At 40.1% G+C, this 23,998-nt stretch overlaps 3 protein-coding genes across 3 annotated transcripts; 1 reads left to right on the top strand and 2 right to left on the bottom strand.

Moving 5' to 3' along the window:
• The first annotated feature begins 315 nt into the window (after positions 1-315).
• On the top strand, positions 316-11,518 carry tmem71 (transmembrane protein 71). The gene is made up of 11 exons (XM_080503859.1): positions 316-444; positions 3,705-3,778; positions 4,434-4,493; positions 5,503-5,545; positions 5,620-5,829; positions 6,777-7,066; positions 7,161-7,355; positions 7,566-7,632; positions 7,858-7,919; positions 8,387-8,436; positions 8,578-11,518. The coding sequence occupies exons 3-11, from the start codon at positions 4,463-4,465 to the stop codon at positions 8,599-8,601; spliced, it is 972 nt and encodes a 323-aa protein (XP_080359985.1). The 5' UTR covers positions 316-444; positions 3,705-3,778; positions 4,434-4,462; the 3' UTR covers positions 8,602-11,518.
• A 793-nt stretch (positions 11,519-12,311) lies between these two features.
• On the bottom strand, positions 12,312-15,742 carry LOC308135152 (uncharacterized protein). Its single transcript, XM_080503027.1, has 4 exons — positions 15,315-15,742; positions 13,985-14,082; positions 13,824-13,899; positions 12,312-13,687 (listed from the first exon to the last, which is right to left on the bottom strand). Exons 1-4 carry the CDS (start codon positions 15,607-15,609, stop codon positions 12,840-12,842), a joined length of 1,317 nt encoding a protein of 438 aa, XP_080359153.1. The 5' UTR covers positions 15,610-15,742; the 3' UTR covers positions 12,312-12,839.
• Positions 15,743-16,921: 1,179 nt separating this feature from the next.
• On the bottom strand, positions 16,922-21,659 carry LOC308135151 (uncharacterized protein; the record flags this gene model as incomplete). Its single annotated transcript, XM_080503026.1, has 3 exons — positions 16,922-18,174; positions 18,740-18,800; positions 21,282-21,659. 3 exons carry the CDS (start codon positions 21,657-21,659, stop codon positions 17,267-17,269), a joined length of 1,347 nt encoding a protein of 448 aa, XP_080359152.1. The 3' UTR covers positions 16,922-17,266.
• Positions 21,660-23,998: the final 2,339 nt, after the last annotated feature.

Genomic DNA, 23,998 nt, shown 5'->3' with positions numbered 1-23,998 from the left:
TTTTACTTCAGTTTTTTCAAAATATTGGTCAAGATTCGGCTTCGTGTGGAAAAATGACTGGGATGAATTTACACTTAGTCATAAGTCACTTAATTATTATTTACATTTCGTCATTGCAAATCCAGATTTAAATTTGAATATGAGTACAAATTGGAGTAGCCACGTGTAATTAATATATACATGCAGATCTCTGTGCATTTACTTTGAAACGCCAACCGGATGTTATTGCGTGTATAAATATTGACAGGGGCGTTACCTGTTCACAGATAACTGGAGGTCCGAGGCGAGCGTCAGTTTGTGTTTAGCCTCTGAAATAGAAACTGCATTGATATATTTAGCTTTAAATACAGAAAAAAAAAGAAGGGAAGTCATCAATGTAAGTTCACCACCCGGATATTTTATTTTTCCTTGTTTCATTTCGGACGAAGAACGCAGAAAACCACGGTGAGTTCAGATGAAGACTGCTATATGTTTCCTTTGTCTGCCGTCAAAACTGCTGAGGTCAAGTTTAAAACCTAAAAAACAAGTCAAATCAAGAGATGTTTTAGTTCACTTGGACACGTTTGACACTTGAGAGTCATTTTAATGCATGTCCATTAGCTCAAAATTCAGAAAAAGGGTCGTTTCCTCTGTTTATTTACATTATAACAGACGGTTTGTTGTTATTTCCGTTTCTAGTTTAAATCCACTATAACAATTCAGATAATGTCAGAAAGACATCCTAGGAACTCATTAACATGGAAACACAGCTATAAATATCACATACGTATTATACATACATTGGGCCATTTGTAGCCGAGGAGGAACGGAGATGAAGTATTTAAAATTGATCATAAACGCTCTCGGGAGGGACATATCAGCTGTATTTAACATAAAGTAGATATTATGCATCACTCATTTCATAAATTGCGTTAAAGCATCAAAGTATGAGTATAACAGGTGAATATTTTACTACTATTATTTTTTTTTTTTTATTTACCTATTTTTTAAGTATGATTACAAATATGAAGTGTGGAAATGACTGTGGTGACTGACACTGGGTCTTCAGATGATGAAGTGGTTTGGTCCATGTCTGCGGGTCTTCAGACAGATTCGGAGGACGCTGAGATGGTTTGGTCCATCTCTGTGTTTCCTGTGACGGGTTTTCTTCCAGCATCAGCAGCTCCAGCCATAGATATAAAACCGGAGCAGCTGCTGCAGGGCATGATGGGAAACACGGGATGGGAAGGGACCACTGTGTCCCATACAGGGGAGGAAAAAACATACATTATTTTTAAAAGCAGGTGAAGGAAGGTCGAAGATTACTTTAAAATGCTCACATTTGTTAATCTCACACTCTAATTATGGTGTTTTAATTTTGTAATTATGTTTTTGAGCTGCAACAATAAATTCTCACTATTGCTTTTATTATACTTTTATCTATGTTATTAGTTACCCATCAGGTTAAGGTTTGAATTCTAGAAGCATCAGGAAGAGGCACCGGACACAATGACCCGATGTGGTGACTCCTGTGACAGTGAACAGATGAATAGATTGGAAATGAGTCATTACCAGTTTAAGTGTTTCTCAGGTAAAACAATAGATAACCTTTCAGACTTGTCATTTTTGACTTCATAAAAGATAAGATAATCCTTAATAGACACATGTTGGTAATATTTTCACTGCTGCTGCAGCAGAGGGCATATAAAGGATACAAGTAATATATATATATATATATATATATCATTTATAGAACTATTTAATGTAACTGACCGTATGATAAAGTTGGTGGTGGTCAGATTGGAAGTTATTAATTGGACAGGATTAATAAATGTATTGCACACAGAACACCATTGGACCTTAAATAGAACATTGTCTTAAATTGTCCAGGTTGGGGGCATGTGAGGGGAGGTGTTGCTGATTATCAAGTCCCACAGCTGCAGGGTGGAAGGACCTGTGATAAGGCTCCGTCACACACTTGGCGTGAAGAATTCGGTCCCTGAAGGAACTCTTAAGTGAACTCAGGGCGGGAGACTTTGTACATAAGTTGCAAAAAGGTCAGACTTTTGGTGTTGTGATGATTAAATAGCCAAAGTCCTTATGTCCATATGTTAATAAGTCATGATCACCCACTAATGGGATGAAATGTTTGTTTTTATCCACCTCAAGTTCACAGACTGGAGACATATTTCTTGAAAATAGATTTTTTTTTTAAATAATCAACCCAGATATAAATATTTAGACTCGTCAATGCCCTTATGTGCCACTAAATGGTAAGATTCTTTATAAAATCTGTTTGATTTGACCCATTTAGGTCTTTTTGTGTCGTAAAACAAATCCGTGTTTGATGGCTCAGATTCTCACACCAAACATCAATTTGTATAAAAGTACAAACCTTAGACAAACACATTTTTATGGTCACATTGTACATATTCATTTTCCCTTCTGTGTTTTAAAGTGTTTTGTCATCTTACATTTTTTACTTTTATTTTAGTAAAATATGAACAAAGGTCCATCATATTTGAGGAAGAATTATTTATTTACTCCAGAACAAATGTGTCACAGGAAATCATAATATTTTTTTTTTACGGGGGGGGTGGTTACTTTGTGTTGCATTTTGAATTATGTCAAGCTTGCTTTGATTATAATTTCCTACACTTTCCTATGATCCCTCAAATCAGACGGCTTTAATATGTCTGTGATTTTCACACATGATGTTTCAAACTACAAGGAACATTGTTTTATATGCGAGAGGGAAAGGCTCCCCCTCCCTCCTCCCTCCTCCCTCCTCCCTCCTCGCTCCCCCAGGCATTCACTGTAACACAGAGTTCTTCTGTTCTCTGCCCACTGACAGTCGTTGACCCAGTTCATGTTTTCAACTTGTTAGTGACCGCTCCGTGTTCATCCTGCTTGGTGGCCGGAGGTATTCCCCAAAGCTTCATCTCTGAACGCTCCGCGTTTCCAAAGCAAAGGCCTGTTCTGAAAAGCATCAGTCTATGTTAGTAATATATATGTTAGGGCTGTGTATTGGTTGGTTTGAGGGCCTTTCTGTGCTCAGTTTAGTCTAAAAATATGGGTGAACGTGAGCTTGTGTGACTGTGTTTGCATTGTGATGGACTTGAATTCATTGAGTTTTGTAGAGCCTTTGTTTTGCTTGTGATCAGTCCGTTCATTGGGGTAAACCTTCGTCTGGAAGTAAATAAATTCATAGAAGAGACATCTTTTTTAAATTTTATTTGACATTTCAGCTCAGATATATCCATCCATCCTGATAATATGATTGTAGATTTTCACACCGAGATAAATTTCTAATAGTCAAAGTTTAATACAAAAGTACATAAATCATGGGAGAAAAAATCATCATGACTCTAAAACCGTTGATTTTATCCAGAAAGATGTAAAAACTACTTTAAAGCAGCAAAATGAAGGTGATTATCTGCCAGCCATGGCCTTAATTGCGTTTAAAGTTCATAATTCAGGGTTAAAAACTGTGTAATTGAAGAAATTGTCTATATTAAAAGTGTAACTTATAAGGGAATATTAACAGAAGAACTTATTGCACTTGTTTTTTTCGCTTATTCTCAAGATTGTATTGTTCTTCTTATTGTCAGTCACAAAGCCGCTTGTCCCCAGCAGACGGAGAGTTAACAGGAAACATGAGCTCAGAGTCACAACCCCTCACTTTTTTTTTCTTGTTTTTCTTTTTCCTGCGCGTTTGTTCTCAGGCTTCGTCTCTGCAGGATGTGAGGGTACCTCAGCAGAGAAAAACACAGTGAACCAAGCAGCCACGCATTCAAAGGTAAGATTCAAAAACAAAAAAAGCCTGACTGTTGTGACCCGTTTGACTTTTTAAATATCCTGTACAAGTTTGATAGTCAGATCAGTGTGGATTAGTTTTATATTAACCTGCGATTAATCCTTGGATTGCTCCGACACACTTCTTATCAGTTCTGCAGAGATTAGCTGAACTGACTGAGCTTAATTTCGAGTCAACAGCATGGTGGGTTTTTAAGTTTTAGTCGATCTGTTCATAACACACCGACTGTCCTTCTTTTACTTATTGTGCATTTTAGCCGGAATAAAGTATGACTGCATCCACTAACAAGTGCTGTGTGTGTAGACGTCTGGTATTTCTCATTACTTTGTGCAACTTTAGTCAAGAAAAGAACTAAAAACTTCCAGATGGGTCACGGTATTAGTGTGAACATTGTGTTCCTTGATCACACTGTCCTGATGTAACAAATCCTCACTCCAGCTCCAAATGTGCTCTAATCAGCTGCTGGAAATAGCTGCCTTTAAAAAAAAAAAGAACCTGCATCCTCTATTTTTAAAGAGAATATCTCTGCTTGGAACAAAGTGAAGGTTGTCGGAGATGCACTGAGTCGCAGTTCGCTTGATGTCTTTGGTGGTTTCCTCACCGCCGGGTATCCGCTTCCCTCTGATGTGTTTCACAGATCCACAGACGAGACCCCGCAGAAACAACATGGCTCTGTTCTTCTCGGGAGCTGTCACAAGTATGTCACCACACAAAGACACTTAAACTTTACTGGCACCTGAAAGTCTACTTGACTGGAGTAATGGAGTATCGATCGCACCTTGACTGGTTATGCCACTCCGAGTGTGTGAGCCTGGGTGTTTTACAAAAACACTGGACTCTACGGCCTTATCTCTCACAAAGTTAAGCAGAATCTCACACAGACATCACATACTTTCTCAGTGAGCAGAAAAGGGGGGGCACAGGCATGCCAGCATCTGGATCAGCTCGGCACATTGACATCATTTTGTTGGGGAGAGCAGGTTGTAAACTTCCATTTGGAAAACGGTGTCCAGGTGCTGGGAAGCTGCTCTTGCACCGTCCATTTGGAGTAAAGGTGAAAACGTCAAACTGGATTTAATACACAACAATGCGAGAAGTTCATAGCAAACACTACAGGTTGCACAGAAATCAATCTATTAAAACAAAAAAAAACAAAAAAAACGTTTCGTGATTGAGGACATTTCAGAACTTAGCCACTGTTTTTTGTGTGTGTGTGCACAATCATCAGTATTTCTACTTAAGTATAGAGCGTGTGAGTACTTTTGCCACCCAGCACTTCTTTCAGAGTTGTACTATATGTATGAGTCTTGGAAAAATCAAGACCTCTGAACAAGTCACTGCTGTAAAACCTTGAATTTTCTTTTTCCCAGTCCTGCGGAGAGGTGGGACACTCCACTATTGCTCTTCTGTTCTCTTTATTCTACCTCGCGTCAGTTTGCGCAACAAAATAAAGAGGACAGAAAAGTGCTTCCTGTTGACTCAACTGCACTTTGCAAGTCGTGTCTTTGTTCCCCTTGAAAACGGCTCACTGTCTGTCACATTCCTCCTCACTGTTTATCTTCATCATGTCGCCACCGCCTCGAGTGTTTTGCAGTCCCGGCCTCAAGAAAGCTTTGCGGTTCTTCCTACTGATAAAAGTCCTCTTTATTTAGTTCTGCTATTTCTTACCTCTTTGTTTTGTTTTTTTTTGTTTTTTTTTAATCCAGGTTCACCAGTGAAACGAAGACTGAGATCTAATCACTGTCAGAGGTAAACAGTCACTGTGTATGTGTGTGTAAATGCCCCATTCACATAACATTAAGATTCTGCTCCGTCTCCTTCAGCCTCGACGCGTCTCTCCTGTCCCCTGACTCCTCCTACGTCTGCTACTCCTCGGCCGATGGCGGCGACCCGTGCAGTTGCCGTCGCTCCCCGCGCCTCCTCACCAACGGGTACTACAGCGTGACCGAGGACAGCTTCTCCTGGGACGGCGACGGCAACGTGTCCCTGACGCCCTGCAAAACCAGCGTGTCTTACAAGGAGAACCTAGTCAAGTGAGAGCAGCACGATATATTGCGATCTAATAATTCCGTTTCACTCGATGGAACTGAGCTTTGGAGTTTATTCAGAATCATTTGAGAGGCTTTTGACTACTTGTGGTGTGTTTAGGTGAACCAGCCATCTTTTTTTTTTTTTTATGACACTTTTAATAACTGTTTCCACAAGACGTTACCATTTATTTAACAAGATTAAGTCACATCATGAAACAAGCCAGCATGTGCTGTGATACACACACACACACACACACGCACACACAAAGCACATGCTGTTCACATTAAAATGCTGTAAATTCTTCAAATCTGAAATCATTCTCTCTCGGGGACCAAGACAGGATGTCAACAGTCACGGTTGCTAGGTAACCGTCAGGTTATTGAGTGCTTCGTCATCATAATGTTACGCAACTTGTTGCTTTCACATCAGACTGATGAAATAATGCCTGGATATTTTTTCAGTACTTTTAGTTATTCTGGCTCACATTTTGATTCATTTGCACACATATTTTCATGTATGATTTTTTAAAGCTTTTGTTGTTTTTACACTCTTGAAATTTAGGTTTTTTTTCTGGCATTTTTGTTTTATTACTTTGAAGTGTTTATTTAATCAATTAGTGGATATGTATTTGACTTTCTGTTTCTCCATTGACAACAAAGTGTAGAATTCCTTGTGTTAATTTAATTTCATGGCCTCTGCAGAAACACTGAGTTCTATTTGAAAAATGTTTCTTGTTCCAATAAGTACTTAATTTACTGTTGAATTTTGTCAAGAAAAACGGCTTTTGCAGTCGATTTGTCGAAAAATAATCACAGAAATGATGTTGGCAAGTAATTTACCAGAATGATTTACTAAGAAATCACAAATTAAACATAAAGAAAGAAAGTGAAATGAATGAAAAAAGGATAAGATTGAACATGAGATCTTTTTATTTCCACTCCCTCTTCAGGGTTTTCCGTCGCAGGCGGCGGCCTCGCAGCTCGCTGGTGAGCCTGCTGAGTGACGTGACGGAGAGCTGCCAGTCGTGGCTGGATGAGAAAGTCTTCAGAGGGATGTTTAGAACAGGACAGAATCAGAACCTGAGTCACGAGCGGGACCGAGATCGAGACCTGGACCTGGACCAGGACCGAGATGTGGACTGGACCAGGAGCACCCAGGAGAGCCTGGCCCCTCTCGACGAGCCTTCCTGGACAAAACTGAACAGCACTGAGCTGGATGACAGCCGCAGTTTCACATACGGTGAGTCAGAGAGACTTTTATTTGTTCACCAATAGAAAATATTTGATCCTAAATCAACAATAAAATCCTCACATATTCATTCACTGTTTTTCAGACCTGACTGAGGTCCCGCCTCCTCCTGACAAAATGCCCCCGCCCCCAAAGCTTCTGATCCAGGAGGACATTTGCTCTGAGATCTGTCAATCAAAAGAGAGGTTCACCCAGACTCTGGCAGGTCTCTCTGAAGTCCCGCCTCCTTCGCCCTTCTACACCAACACCTGCTGCTGTCAGGTGACGCCGGAGCCCCAGGGTGAGCTGCACAGACATTTTTTCCAGTTTTTTCCTTCCACTGGTTGTGAAAAGCTCCTTCATATTCATTTATTGACAATAAATCAACCCAGTAGCTGCAGTTGTTATTTTTTGTGGTCGTATGTTGCCTTCAGGCTGAAATATGGGGATTTTTAGCCGTAGAAAACACAGAGTACAGTAACTGATTCTGATTTGTGTCTTTATGTTTCAGGGATAACAATGAAGGCCCTGATGCTTTTCATTTTCACCATCTTCTTCTTCACTGCTCTATACTCACGGTAAACAAAAGAATCTCCTTTATCTGCTTCAGAGAAGTGCTGTGGTCTGTGATGGAGTCATGGACAAAGCATATTAAAAGTTAAAGTGGCTAAGCTTGTCATTATTCATAGTATTTGATTTCTCCCTCGTTACTTTTCTTTGTTTTGAGGGTGTTTTTTGGGGTCGTTTGAAGAAATGTACCAACGATAATGACCGATCCACGCCATTGTTTTTATTCCCTCCAGATGCTTGTGGTGGAGTGCAGCTGTGGCATCGACCGTATTCATGATGATCACAACAATCATGGGTGAGGATTAGAGACTCCTTTCGTCAAAGTATATTCTAACTCTATTTATAATGTCAATTTATTATGATGTGCATATGCAAGATGTAACCTAATGAAATGCTTAAGAGAATATGCAGCGATCTGTGTTTTTTCTTTATAAATAGCTTTGATTATGAACATTGTGAAAATCTAATGTGTGGGAGTAATTCTACTACCTACAGTTCATACATTATATTTATGAATATTTTAATTAGTATATAATTTACCAAAAAAGCATTATTTTTGTAGCTTCACATGCATGGAAGTAGTTGTCAAACTTAAGGGCTTTTCTCTTTAAATGTAACTCCAGGTCATGGGGATGTACACCACCTCATACTTTCTATATTTGATGTGAGAAAAAAGTTTCAGTAGAGGCTGAATAGGAATAAAATAAAAGATGTAGAGTAGAAGCTATATACTAACTTCAAATGTTTGCTCGTTCCTGTCAGTGTTGACAAAGTCGGGCCCGATGGGCGAGTGGAGGAGGGCAAAGACTGAGGTGAGTCTGAAGGAAACACCACAAGCTTCCTCCTGTTTGTCCTGGAAAATGACTTTTCATAACTGCTTGTGCAACCAAATCTTCATTTCCATCATCAAAGAAATTAAGTTGAACATCTTTTTTTTTCGTTTTACTTTTTAGGACATCACATCACGAAACGAGTGAGAACAAAAGTCCGGCGAGGTTCCCGGTGTGTTTGAGGCTGGAAGAGACAGAAGAAAAGGTGTGATGGGACTCAGTAGAAATGTTATCGCTGAATATTTGAATTATTTTTTTTTTTCACTGTTTGCATGTGAGTTGCACCTAAAGGACGAGTCGTACTGAACTCTGGAACACATTTCACCGCAGTGCTTGTTAGAGGCTAAATCGACAATCGACATGGGTCGATTGGTCATGACACGATTTTAACCTTAAAATGATGTGTTGAAAAAGAAGAGAGGGAACAAAAAGCGTAGATTGTGAAGAACACGGGAACATCACGTTTTGGATTCTCCCAGCTCACGAATAATGCATTGCTGGAATGACGAAGGAGCTCAGAGACACGGTGACATGAGAATCTGTAGTGTAGCAGCTGAAAAAGGAGAAATGTATCCGATGTTAATTCTTTAACGTGTATCTTGGCTTTTTTTGAGCTGTCCAAAGTGACCAAACAGAGTTTTCTAAAAACTAAACAAATTCAGGTGTTCGATGCAACAAAGGGGACGCCTCACTTCTGCTTAGTGAAATATGAACTGTGACGTTTAAAAACCAGGAGATAAGTGCCATTTTTTTTTCCTGAAGAAACCCGATGAAGAGTTTTATTCCAAAATGGAGAAGAAGGAAAAAAAACAAAAACCTAAACCAGGTCACATTTTATAGTGATATTTTCTGATTAGAGGATTCCAGATGAAGAAATATTTTTCCATTTAAAAACAATAATCACTGGGATTATTGTGTGATGGTATACTTTGTTGTGTGGCGTGAGTGACAGGTTAAGGGGCGGGGCCAAGCACTCGCATGACCTCGTGCGATGATACCTGAATCATCAGATGCATTCATTTATTTTGAAACTTAATGAAGCGGCACTCACATCAGACAACCGAAGAAAAGCACAGTGTCGATATGCTCTTTCGTTAATGAACGCTGGTGCAGCTTTAATAATGCCATGTACTAAACCAGGTGTGTTTTCTGTCGTATGGTTATTAAATGGTCATTTTCAGGTAGAAAGCTGCTCCTCTGCAGCATTTTGTGGTAAAACTCTTCACTTGGAAAGTGCCTTCATATCAGCCAGCATTGCAGAAACTCAACGACGACTAAATAATAAGGAATACAGGGATTCGTCGGGTGAAAACACCTGGAATGCTGCTCACAACGAGCTCCAACGTTCATGGAGACGGGCATTTTTATGAAGTTGCAAAAGTAAATCTTTTGTACTTAAAAGGATAGAAATAAATGCTTTCATCAGGAAAAGAAGTGTGGCAGGAAGCCTGAACTCAGAAGGATGTAGTGTGCATCCAAACGGGGCTCGAACTTTTTCTTACTTCAATCATGTTTGGGCCTCAAAATATGCCAAGGCTGATGAAGAGCTGAGCTTCAGTTTCACCTGCAGCACAGCTCCACTCTTTCTGTTTGTGTATTGATGTACACATGAGGAGTAGATTCAGGTCACTCCAGCGCTTCGTTGTGTGTCATTGTGTTTGAGTCACATGGGACTTGGGTGTAATGTACATATCTTTCCGGCCAGTGACCAAATCACACTTGGTACTAGATCACGCACCAACCAAGTTCTTAGGTCAATAAGTGCAACTTGTGTATTGTGAAGCATCAGTCTGCTTATAACAAACAAGTTTTCAACATGTGAGTTTATTCCGTCGCAAATAATCAAGAAGAGCGACACTCAGTTCATAAGCTACTATAACTTTTGGCTCTTTGCGCGAAGGCAGCAATAATAAAGCGATTTAATATATAATGTAATGATATAATATAATGTGTTTTAGGCTGTGTTCACTCCACAGTGGTGACCCATCAGAAGTGGGATTGCTTCCTTTACATCCAGGCCACCATACAGAATCCACGTGGGTTTATTTAAACCAGCTGATGCTAAAATGTCAGTTTTGGAGAGACTGAAACTTTAAAATATCAACTCTCACCACCACTGTTGTAAATAACTTCAAAAGTGCCAAATTAGTTTGACATATAATGTGACACATTTATTCTGGAGTGAACAAAAGACGGTATATTTATCAGCTTTTAATGCTCTGCATCTTTTTATATTTATAAGCCGTGCTTAACAAAATATTTGTATTAATAGGGAATCATATGATGCATTGCGAAAGGTCTGTGTAGCTCCTTGTTTTAGGTTTAGAACGTAGAAGTTAGAGGAACGCAAACCCAGCATGTCGTGAAAACAGTTCCAGTCAATGACGATACTCTGAATCAGCGATGCCAGGTGGGAAATGTAGCATTCTTTTTAGGTGTTTTTACACAAGTCATGAGCAAAATAACAAAGCCTATTGTTGTTAAATAAGACTGATTGCAACCAAGCATTCACAAATGAAATTATTATTGATCCCATCGAGAAATGAATCATATTGATAGAATTATTGTACATCTGGCATCGCTGCTCCTCCATTAGATATATGAAGGTCTTTATTCTAAAACCAATGAATGCAGCTTTAAATGATCAAACACATGTGATTTATAATTTTAGATATTTATATTGTGTATTAAGCAGCTACCTAACACAAATGTAATATCGTGGCAGCACTTATCTTTTTACTGTACCCGGTTAATGAAAACTGTCAAATTAAACCTTAAACAAACAACAAACGGAAAGTTTGTGGCCAGTGTTCTAAAAAGGATTCAGTCTCAAAATGTTGTTAAAAAAAGAACATCACCAGGATGAAGTCATCCTTTTATTTCATTCTTTTTAGTGTTGATCACTATTTAGTAAATAATCTGAAATGAACAGATTGACAGATTGGGGTTGGGGGTGATTGGATTTTTGAACACTTGTTGTGGTTAAGATTTAATTTTTACAGTATTTTTCATTGTGACGTGTTTTATGTGAATGTTTTCGATCCAATAAATGTTTTAAAGACAATTCTTTGTATTTCTGTGATCCTTCTGGCATTTTCTCATAAAGCAATGCCACAGTGGCTCTTCCTCATTCTCCTCACTCGCCTTCCCCTTCTCTCTCGTTATCTCTCCTTTCACCAAACCATCTTTTTTTAAGTCTCGTTTTCAGTCTAATGGAAGAAATATTTTCTCAAGCTGAATAGTCTGAAAATAAGTATTTGTGGATTCTTTTTCTTGCACCGACGTGTAAGCAATGGCTTTAAGCAGAGAAAAAAGCGATTTGGCACAGAAGATTATGAAAGTATCTTTCTATCTGCTCATCCTACAAATGCATGGTACTTATGAAACCTAACATGATTGATAATACAATAAATGGGAGTTCCAATGTTGTGAAATGTTTTGCCAAAAAACAGTAAAAAGAAAAAAAGTCCATTAGTCAAGGCTCGTCTTTGGCTGATATTTAATCTTGACATGCAGAAGACGAGTCAAAAGCCACTCAGATGGATTATCGGCATCATTTATCGCCAATTTTGTTTGTTTCTTTTTTAATAAGATACAAAACAGCTTGATATCTTGAACTTTTAGAACTTTCAGCCAACAAATGCACATTTGTTTATGAATGACTGAAAACGTAGAAGATTAATGATGCACGTTGTTGCACCGAACCTCATGAGATCTAAACAAATGTAAACACTTCTGCTTTAATATTTAGGAAACAAGTACAGAACTGATTGATGACAGCCACGTTACTTGAAAAAGGAGATTTTTATTGGAAAAACAAAATGGTACCTTGATCAAAGCTATCATGTGGTAGAAAATGTCACGTTGTACTTTGTTCTAATTACTTCAGCAGTGCGATGACCAGTTCTCTCTGGAACATGTACCGGTACTTCTTTCTTTAAAGAGGCTGGGATTACAGAAAAATACTTTCTGTTGTAAGGGATGCCATTAGTAAAAGACAAAAACCATTAAATATAAAGGTTTTAATTGCATAACAGTGCGAATGTAAAAACACATCTAATGTTTTGAAAGGTATGCAAATTATTTTCCTATAATTTTATGTTTACATCACTACAAAAATCTCTTTTTAAAATCCAATGAAAACTATGTTTTAGAGCTCCAATAAAAAAACATTACATTTCTAATTCAGCTCCAACGACCCCAAAAACATCAGTTTTTTTTTAACTGCCCTTCGAGTTTAAGAAGACTTATTTATTTATTTATTTTAATAGTTGGTCTATTTAAGATCAACTGTTTTGACTGTGTATAGTCACTGTTTTGGGATCCAAAATCAGTTTTCAATGTACTAATTTTCAACTTTTCACACTTATTGGATGTTGAACGCCTCACTGTGGCGTGTTGGCGAGCTGTTTCTCTTCGGTGTGAAGGGCGATGTGTCGCCGCAGGTGGCTGCCGGATATGAAGGTCTTTCCGCAGAAGGAGCACCTGAACTGTTTGTAGTCTGTGTGGACGGTCATGTGGACCTTGAGGGAGCCCGACTGAGCGAAGCGTTTCCCGCAGTGGACGCAGCCGTAGCGCTTCTCGCCGGTGTGCACGCTCTGGTGGCGCTTGAGGTTGCTGGAGTCGGAGAAGCGCTTGCCGCAGAGCGCGCAGACGAAGGGCTTCTCCCCCGTGTGGACCCTCATGTGGGTCTTCAGGTTCTTGAAGCAGGCCAGGGCCTTGCCGCAGTAGTTGCAGACAAACGACTTCCCCCCAGATTCCCCCCTGCTGAACCCCTCCTGCTGCCTCCTCGCGTCCCTCCTGATGAGGGCACTCTTCCCCGCCACATCTCGCCTCACAGGGAGCCGCTGCTCCTCTGCAGATGGCAGCGCCCTCTGCTGGCTGTTGTGGAACGCTGCAGGCTGCAGACTCGCCTCGCTGAGAGTATAAGGAAAGCTGCTGCTGCTGCTGCTGCTTCCTGAAGCGCTCATGCCAGAGCAGCCGGGATCTACACCCAGAGGATTCTGGGTGCTGTGCTGAAGCTGCGGCTCAAACAGAGCACAGTCGTAACTGCTGGTTTCCAGCATCTGGCCGCTGTGCAGGGTTTTCTGACTGGACATGGAGGTTGAGCTGACTTCCCCGCTCGTCCACGACTGACACGACGCGCTGCCACCCCCGTCGCCTGCTTCGTGTTTAACCAGCGGGGACGAATCGTCCATCTCAGTTGTTCGTTCTTCAGTGACAGGAGAAAACTCTGGAGATGGAAATGCAGAATGAGGGGAAAGTTGCAACATAAAAAAACTTCATAAACATTCGAAACTTCCAAGTTGAAGGTATCAAATGAAGAAATCGATGGCACACCATGGGAAAAAAAAAAAAAAAAGACTTACTCTCCATCTCAAGATGTGACCAAGACTCTTCCACATCCTCCACTTTAATGATGGCTGTTGTCTCCACTGCAACTGGCTGCAATCAAGGCAGAGAAGATGAGAGCGTCGTCTGGACTGGATGAAATTCACATGTTTTGGCGGCACGCTCGAGCTCCACTCACCATCTCCTGTGTAGTCTCCAGTCCGAGGTCTGCGGGTGGATTGGAGTCTCTGCACACTGGTGACTCCTGGTTGGACAACTCGCGCAACGCCATCTGGCCTGGATGACGAGAGACAGTTATTGATCGCAACTGAAGGATTGCTTCGACTCAACAGAAGCTGCACTTACATGGTCACTTTTTTGTCAATCAGGTTAAATTCTTTCCGATGAAAGGATCAGATTGATCCATATACATGAACGTTTTACGTTTTACATGAATACCGTGCCACTTTATAAGTACAAAGATGTGACCCGATTAATTTCAGTGGATCAATCCCATAATTAATTATACATTATACTGTGACTTTTGTGGTCTGTGACAGAATCAAAAACTGGTATCAAAACTGGAATGAACCAGAGTGACTACGCCCGTGGCGCTCACACACACATGCACACAAAGCTCTAGGTAGGAAATAAGCTAATGAACTGTTTACACGGACCATGATCGGATCAAAACCCGGACTACGCCACCTCCTCCGAGCCCATCAAGTTTTCAATCAGATTGTGCAAACATGATCAGACTGAAGTGTTTATGTATGGTGCAAATTAAATCCGGTCACCAATTAATCTGGTTACTTTTGGTCCATGTAACCACAACTAGTGTGTGTGTGTGTGTGTGTGCGTGTGTGTGTGCGTGTGTGTGCGTGTGGGGGGGGGGGGGGGTGTACTCTGTGAATCTGGTGAGCAGGATCGACAGCCTACTTAAGGAGAAGAGAGATTTTAGGTCTGAGAAGAAGGGTCAGGGACATAAAACGCTACATGAGGGAGATGCAGCAGAGCATCCAGTTCCTGGAAAGAAAACATTTTCTTAAGCTAAAGTAGAGTTACTTTTTTTTAATACGGTTTGAGATGGTTCCAAGCAAGTTATTCATATTTCATTTTTGCTAGAACGTAGGTTCTAGCAAAATGCCAACGTTTTGGCTTTGAATACACTTTTCTATGAAAAAAGCTTAAAAAATAGGTAATTATTTTTCGATAAGTCACTGTGGTGCAGTTTTACTAAACTAATCATAGTTTAATTAATCCCCTTGGGGAAATGCTATTTTCTGCACTAACCAATCCTATTTCTAGATGATGGGGGGGTCAAAGGTCAGGCTCAGGGACCCATAGTGGTTTTCTGTCCGCTGTGGGAATCGAACCTGCCCACTCCAGATCCCAAGTCCGCTTTGAGAGAATATTTAACAATTTGACTCAAAGCTGAAAGTGCTGTCAACCAGGCAACATAAAGTATATAAAACACCGCCTGTAATATTAGTTAAAATAAGGATCACGGTTGATGTGTTAACGGTTACCTGTCGGTCTGCTTCTCGGCAGCAGCTGAACCCGCGCGCGGCCGGCCGCGTGCACTAGCGCGGAGCCGCTCGCGGTGGTGGTGGCGGCTCGCAGGGCAGTTACTCGGGCTGTCCGCAGCTCCATGAGCCGCAGCTTCCTCCGCAGCACCTCGTTCTCTTTGCGGCTCCGGCTGATCTCCAGCTGCAGCACCGCGTAGCCGCTGTCCACCAGTTCGCATATCTCCGCCACCGCTGTGTTGGCCAGCACCTCCATGATGGAGGCGAGCTGCGCGTGGAAGGTGGCGACGGGGGGCATTTTTCTTCCGACCCGCCACGGGCGCTTTGTTTCAGTAAAGAGCACCGAGAGGTTGACCTGTAGTTGGTTACAGTTTCAGAAAAGAGCTCGGCTGCAGTTGTTAAGCTCAAAGTGGAGCTTCACCTGATGTAAACCCCTCTCCCCGACACGAACCAGGAAGTACCTTGAAGAAAAAAAGGAAAACAAGCCGGAATGCGCATGCGCACTGCGTCCAACCAGCGCGTTTTCATCAGGTAATGTATGTAAAACTAAAATTTCCTTTATGAAACTTTGACATTACACCCAACACAATATCCGGATTGATTAATCCACCACAAGGGCGCTTTCAGCCCAATTTGTTCTCAATGGGGTGATAAAGCGGTTCTATAATATCATGGCATCCCAAAAAAACTCACAATTAGTTCTTTTGTTTACAAAATCTGTTATGTTATGAGCAACTTGGAGATTATAAAGGGATCCAGTGAATTCAATGCACTTCTGTACTCCAGCAAGAAAGGCGGTTTAAATGAGTAATTATTGATAGCTGGTGATCACAGCTGCAGTCTCTAGCTACTCTGCATGTTGGGTGTAAACTGCAGCACATTTATCAATCTTCTCTATTTGTGAATATGTTACTTTGCAGATAATTCCTGTTGTAGTTTTGGGTGTCATCTTTGCATCATGTCCTCCATCATTGAAATAATCTGACCAACAGCATCTTTATTTTTCACACATTGTTTGGCTATACTTGTTTGACACCTCTAATCTAAATAACCACAGCTTTTCTTCACATCACTGTCATACCAACAAGACATTTCAGTTCACCATAGCAAAGTCTAGAAAAATAGCAATATAAAATCCAGGATATCTTTATTAAAAATCCTTAAAAACCAACATCATGCCAACTATGTTAGGGCTATATCGATGTAGATAAACACAGGGGAATAGTTTTGTTTCAATTTTTTGGCAGTGTGGGTACACAATATAAATTTGATCATCTTTTTTTGCAGGAGGCTGTGATACTAAATAAAACGACACAATGATCTCCGCTTAGTCGGAGTAATAAGGAGACTATGTGATAAGGTGGATTGTGTGTGAAGAAAGAAAAGTGTCTTCTTCTCATTTTGCACAGCTGAAACATAACTTTGTGTAAAAATACAACAAAAAAGCTGCTTCATAATAGAAATGCCACGTTCATCCATTTTTAATCGTGCTTTATTTCAAAATTATAAAAGCATGGAGAATAAAATCATTTCTTTAAAAAATCTGTCCACAACATACTGCAAGTAAAATACATGGAACACGTCAGTCATTTTCTCAGCGCTATTGGTACTTCCATCAGTTTGCAATAACCAATGCAATCTGCATGTGCGAAGAATTCAAACAATAGATTGTAAAACTACAGTACAATAATTTGAGGTGACACAAGAAAATAGTATTTAAGTAATTGAAGTTTAACAGCACAATTGTTGGTTATCCGATATCCACTGAGGAAAAATCGGGATGTGTTCAATATTAATTTCACCCGCTCTAAATCTATTTAAATCAAAACATTTTAGGAAGTTATTGAACAAACCAAATCTAACACATAAAAAAAAAAAACTACACGTCTTTGACTGGACTTTGCCATAGTTATCAGTGAACTTTGTATATCTACAGAGTGTTTTAAAATGTTGTCTCAAATGTTTGCGTGACACTTCTTCATGTGTAACTTGAGGCTGTATTTGACGATGAAGCTCTTGCAGCAGACGGAGCAGCAGTACGGCCGCTCTCCGGAGTGAACGCTGAGGTGAGACTTCAGGTGAGCCGACTGCGTGAACTTTTTGCCGCACTGGTTGCAGCTGAACGGCCTCTCGCCCGTGTGGAGGCGCATGTGAACGTCCAGGTTCTGCGCCGTGGCGTACGTCTTGTTGCAGAGGGAGCATATGAACCGCTTCCTCCTGGCGCCGGGCTGGGACGGGCCGGACTGGTCGCCATACATGGCGTAGTTCATCATTTCGCCGTCTTCGTACTCGAACGCCGAGTTGCTGCCTTCTGACAGCTGGCAGTCTGTGGACGTCGAGCCCGACACGCTGATCAGTTTCACCCCAAACGATTCGCCTTCCACGTTTTCGCTTTGGTGAAATTGTGCAAAAGCCATTGGACCTTTGGACTGTTTGGCCCACGATTGGTCCACACTGAGGTCCAGTTCCGCTCTGCTGGAGGGAGACTCCATCAAAGCACTACTGCCAAAATATACCTGTCTGCTAGAACCTGAAGGAATGAGAGAGCACTCCTCGACCACGTGGACGTCCGAGTCCATCTGGGAGGAATAGGAACACCCGGACTCCCCGGCGTCCACCTCCACATCCCCACCGAGCTGCCCAGAGCAGCTGGGCTCGCTGCGAGGGGAGTCCAGGGAGTACACAGACACAGTCTTCTTCTGAATCCCGACAGGCACTTTCGGAATTTTGGGATTGTCGGGAGATGGCTTCCTCTCAGCGTCCTCCTTTTCTGGCCAGATCATCCTCTTGAGCCAGTTGTTTGGAAACGGTGGGGTGACCTCTCTGGATCCAGCTGACCCTCCATCGGAAGGTTTCTTGGAACCTTTTAAATGAGCCGAGACAAATAGAGATTAAGAAACGCACAGAGAAAAACTCCAACTCCAACTACTTGCTCCAATTAACCACCACTGACAATGCATAGTAACATCCCACCTCTACAGTCTTCATGATTAATGACTGTGGCCCTATTATTTAAAAAAAAAAAAAGAAAATATGATGTTGAAAGGACTTTTGACTGCTGAATTTAATCTAGTTCACTCAGTCGTTGCCCTTTTGAAGAAAACTGAGACAAAAATAGACAAATCTGATCTCGTTCCTCATTTAGTGGAAGTGAACACTTCTGACAAACTGGAAGAGATTTCCTCAAAAGGTTTTAAGATTTTTACATTTGGGACAAATATAGGTCACGGACACCTCTGTCCTCTAAAATCTAATCAACTTAAGTGAATTGTTGGGCTTTAGACAATTTTCTGGAACAAAATCGACATTTGATCGCCAGAAAACAATCGGTTTATTCATTCGGTAACAAGTTAGTTTTTCATAGAAAATTCCTCAGGACTGTTTGGAAATGTTTGATCAATGACCACACCAAAGTAATTTCTTCTCACCTTCGTCAAAAGTGTCATTGCTGTCAGAGTCTTCATCTTTGATTAGCACCACATCTGGAAGCTGTGAATGACACAAAATCAGCAATAAAACCCAAAAATGTATCAGCTAGCACAAGCCGAAATAGTTTTACAGGTAGAATATGACACTTTGAGATGCCCGAGGTCCTTGGGAAGATGTTTACTACGTTTTCCCAGTGTCAGAAGAAAACCAAGGTGAAGCAGCTTTTAGTTCCTATGCTCTTCACCTGTGGAACAAAGTCTCTGAACACCTGGCAACTGCTGACACACAAACTTCTTTTAAATCAGGACTTATTTGAATAAACAATATATGTATTATTTCTATGTTGGATGCGTGGAGCCAGTCCGTTGTTTGCGAAGGGTACCTGGAACAGCGTGACGTGTGGCGTTCTCTGATAAGAATCGTGATGCCAAACACCAATATGGGAAAGTAAATTTGATCCAATGAAATGGTTGAGAGTGTGACAGACAATGTAAGAGGTTATAAAGTATTTAATACTCTAAATACCTTAAGATTAACTTTCCTAAATGCTTACTTTAATGTATTTCTCTCAATTCTTTGTAAAGCTTTAATGTCGTTCTCTATAAAACACTGAACTGTCTAATGTCTGAATGGTGCTCTGTGAATATTTACCATAAGGTGCTGTGGATTTGGAATCGACAAGTAAACAACCCGAATGGTTTCTTCTAATGAAGACATCCATCGCTAATCTAATTAAGACTTCCATCTCACACACAACCAATAATATGTAAACTAATTAAGATACAGTCCTCATTGGCCGACTGGTCTTCAAATATTAAATGAGGTTTTAATGGAAGAATAACTGAGCAAGGAATATCCAGGGAAGGTTGTGATTACATTAACTTTGAACAGCGAGCTTAAGTATTTATGGTGATCACAAAACATCAAAACACACCAATGCTTTCATGAAAAGCCCGTAGTCTACAGTAAATGATAACATTATCTTTAAAAGGTTATTTTGCTTTCCTAGAATAACAAGATAATTAACACCAGCAAACAGTTCAGAGCCCAGGGATAGAAAAAGAAATGATTCTATTGCAGCAGGCCTCTGCACATCAAGATAATCAACCACAGATTGGGAGATAATTTTTTTCCCAAGCAATAATTTTAATCAGCCTGATATTCCAGTAGGGAAATATACAATTAATAGTACAAAATCCATCTGTGTCCAAACAAAATTATCTGGCTTCCACAGATTATCTCAGCCTTATATAATTAATCACAAGGCAATGCCTTAATGTATGGACACCAATGTGGCTCAAAAATCAATTTGAAATGTATTAACAGAAATACTGTTTCATTTTCAGATTAAATTGCTTTTTTTTGCTCGTAAATAAAAAGGTTGCTTATTCTGTGACTTAATTAAAATGGAAAAGAAAATGACGTTTAAGTTTTAATTAACAAAAAATGCCCCAGCAAATAGTGACCAAAATTCATTTTGAAATGTTAAATTTGAAAATTAAAATGCACTTGAGAAATGGCCTAAGAATTGGGTCAGTACTTGGTCTTGCATCTTTTATGAGTCAGATAATACAGCCAGATCCTTGAAATGAAAAAAGCACTTTTGCAAATGCATTTTAATTTTCAAATTTGACATTTCAAAATGAATGTGCTAGAGTGACTTTTGAAAATTTAATCTTAATCATCATTTTGTTTTTCATTTTAATTAAGTCACAGAATAAGCTTCTTGTGGAAGAAAATGAAAATAATGTTTGGATGATTTTTTAATTTATTTATGAGTCAAACTATGCAGCTATAACCTTGAAATGAAAAGGTATTTATGCAAATTAATTTTAATTTTCAAATTTGACATTTCAGAATGAATTTCAGTCACTAGTGTCTTTTGAATATTAAATCTTAATCATTTTATTTTTTATTTCCATTAAGTCACAGAAAAAGCAGCCTCGTATAAGAAAATGAAAATACAGTTTGGGTGATGTATTATTATTTATAATAACGGAAAATGCAGTTTAATATGTTAATACATTTCAAAGTGATTTTTGAGCCACATTCACTTCTATATTAATACAGCTGCATAGTTTTAATTAACGTTAGTAAAATCATCTCATATTCCATCTTTAAATTTTAAATTAAGCAAGACTGAAATTCAAGCAAGACTTGAGCTCACTAATTTATCAGGTTTATTATTTCTGTAACATTGCAGCCATATTATGTATCTCCTCTCTCAGATAATCTCTGGGATAAATGTAGAATATGTTATGAAAAGTTATGTCCACAGTTAGTTCAGTTGAAGCTGTCATTTCATTAGTTTTAAAATTAGTTGAGTATAATAAAAAAAATGTTCATTATACAACGGCCTTTATCATAACAAAATCATACCCTTGTAATGAGGAAATACAGTTACAATACACATACTGTTAGCTAAGAGTTTAAAATTCAGCAATATATCATTATAGAATATGTTGCTGCAAGTTTGCAGCAACCTTCTCTAAACTATCGAGAGTAATTAGTAGTAAAGTAGGCTTTGGCTCATTTGTTTACCTCTTGCGGCACCACCGCGGCGTGTCTCCCGTCCCTCCCGGCGGACGGAGCAGCGCCTGCGGCTTCTGATCCGTCCCCGTCCCGCTGCTGCCGCGGTGTTTGCGGGGGCATAGCATCTCCCGCAGCCGTATCGCCCTGCGCCTCCGCAGCCTGTACCGGCCCGCCGCCGCCGCTACCCCGGACCACGATGGACTCGATGAGGTGGAGCTTCTTCCGCAGGTCGTCGTTCTCCTTGTGGCTGCGGCTGATCTCGCGCTGCAGCGCCGCGTAGCCTTCGTCCACCAGCTCGCAGATCTCCACCACGACCGCCTTGGTGAGCGCGCCCATGATGATGGATAGCTGCTCGTGCAGCGCCGCGCTGCTCAGCAGCACCGACATCCCGCCGCTTGCAGACAGCCGGGACACCGGGACGGGATCGAAGCGCGTCCGCACGGACTCTGATTGGACGGAGGAGGAGATGGAGGCTGACTGGAGCCGTTCAGACTTCTCAGCGTACCACAGACGTCTTCTTTGAAGCGTCTCCAACCCCAAAGACGACGCACTGCTTCCTGCCCCCCCAACTGACGTCACTTCCGCTCTGACAGCTTTGTTTGTAATGTTTACCTTCTGAATGTGATTTTAATCTAACCTTATTCTGTAATTCAAAACACGAATCTCTTTATTGTTATCGTCTTCTTTTTCTGATTATATTAGATTAGATTCACACAATCTCCTAAAGCATTTTTTTTTTTTTTTTAATCTACTTAATATTAAAGGGGTCATATTATTAAGCTCTTCAACACTTTCCCATGGGTCTCGTTGGTCCAGAAACTTTGTATCCAAAGGTTATTGCCCCAAATCAAGCTTTTTCTTGATTTTCATCCATTTGAATATTGGATCATATGAGCTGCATTGAGAATCTGTTGTGTCTGTGAGAGCTGGACCGTCTCCACCCACACATGCCTATTTTAGGAAGGGGAGGAAGTCCTTGTGGTGCCATGTACAAGAATAGAGTTGCCTAGTTGTGGGAGAGTCAAAGGGAGGGCCTCCCTCGATTGGGATTGGCTAAACCCCCGATGACACTCTATAGGGTTTGATTTGTGATTCGCTGGATGGAGCTGTTGGAACCCAGCCTTGGGCTCGCTGGTTTTTCCCAGTCTGTTGATCTGTACTTGGTTGTCTAACAAAGTCTCAAGACAGCAAGAAACATTTTGTCATTTATTTGACAGCCAAATGCAATGAGCAGCGCTGGACACTGAGTGAACTCATACAGGGATCAGTTTTTCTTCCTGGGCGTAGGTCTGCCCCATCAATGGGTTGGTCCTTTTCACAATTGGTCAATTTGAAAAATGACACCTTATTGCCAACTAGAAAAGATGTCTCATTAGTTCATGTTTGAAAATATGATGTGAAGAATTGTTGTTTGCCCATTGCTCATTGTTGTTTGAGTTATCGTCAATCATATACATACATCTGTGCAAATTCAGCGCTTCCCGTGGCTTCAGCATTTATTACTGAATAATAATCATGTATTTTATTTGTATAGCACTTTTACAAACACTCAAAGTCGCTTGGCGTTTGTTCTGATGTCCTGGGCAGACTACTTCAGAGTTTTGAAAAATGGCACGCTATTCTTTTTAGGCCTCGAATTGCATAGACGTTTAAGAGTATACGATTATGATCATTGGTAAAGTAGAATATTCTTCAGAGCACACACCTTTTAGAAATTGAAACAAGTGAGGGAGAGACATAACAGACTTCCCTTCTGGGGCGTCATTCCCACGTTTTTACAGTTGGAAAACCATTGAAGTGAATTTTACATAATAATTACTTTAATAATTACCTATTACTACTTAAAATCAATATTTTGTGGTCTTACTTTAGTAGTTTAAAGCCACAAATTAAACATTTTTGGGGCCTCATGTTAATTTTGTGGCCAACATTTGATATCTTGTGGCCTCAAATTTGTATTTTAAAGCCCCCAAAATATCTAGTGGCTTGAAATATTTAATGGTCTCAAATTAGTATTTCATGTTCACAAATTGTTTCGTTCCTTCAAAATACTAATTTGTGGCCACAATTTTAAGTTTTATATCAGAAATCATGTCTGGGGCTCTGTACTGTTCTAATTTATAATGTATATTTGTTTCACTGATCTTATTGAAAAGGTTTATTTTGATCAGTTGATTGTTACTTTTAGAAAATTCATCATTAAGTTTTGTTATAAATGATAATTCAACTTGTGACTAACTCGTCCACATATGGGCTTTTTGTTACGAGTCAATTTGATCTTGTTTTATCTTTCTATTTTGATTTATTTCTAATTTGTAACTATCAAACTTGGGTTTTGGTCATCGAATAGGGTTATATGAAATGTGAGTGTAGATGTGTCCCTGGGTAACTACCAAGTATAGCTTGAATTATTTAAGTTAGAAACTTGGAATGACCTGTTGTTTTGACGCTGTTAATAATGTAACGTTTGATCAAAGTAATCTTATTGTGAAATATTCATTTTCTTAACTCAATGGTAGCCATCATGGTAATCATTTCTTTAGCATAAAAAGACTATGGTACACAAAGAACAAAAAAAAATAAGTTAAACTTCTTAAATTCAGACAGTTGGTGTAAACTTTTAAAATATTTACAAGTAATAAACAGTCATTCCTTCATGTCAACATTTATGAAACAGCTCACCTGCCTCTATGATTAACAGCAAACGTCACCTGAAACACAGTGTT

Source organism: Blennius ocellaris, assembly GCF_963422515.1.
Source record: "Blennius ocellaris genome assembly, chromosome: 10".
Lineage (NCBI taxonomy): Eukaryota > Metazoa > Chordata > Actinopteri > Blenniiformes > Blenniidae > Blennius > Blennius ocellaris.
Note: the sequence above shows the minus strand (reverse complement) of the source record. Positions and strands in the feature narration are given on the sequence as shown.

Coding starts and splice junctions, on each gene's coding strand:
- tmem71 (XM_080503859.1), top strand. CDS start 4,463: ATGGCTCTGTTCTTCTCGGGAGCTGTCACAA. Junction 5,546..5,619: donor AGATCTAATCACTGTCAGAG/GTAAACAGTCAC, acceptor CGTCTCCTTCAG/CCTCGACGCGTCTCTCCTGT. Junction 7,920..8,386: donor GATGATCACAACAATCATGG/GTGAGGATTAGA, acceptor CGTTCCTGTCAG/TGTTGACAAAGTCGGGCCCG.
- LOC308135152 (XM_080503027.1), bottom strand. CDS start 15,609: ATGCCCCCCGTCGCCACCTTCCACGCGCAGCTCGCCTCCATCATGGAG. Junction 13,900..13,984: donor TGGAGACTACACAGGAGATG/GTGAGTGGAGCT, acceptor CCTTGATTGCAG/CCAGTTGCAGTGGAGACAAC. Junction 13,688..13,823: donor GTCACATCTTGAGATGGAGA/GTAAGTCTTTTT, acceptor TTCCATCTCCAG/AGTTTTCTCCTGTCACTGAA.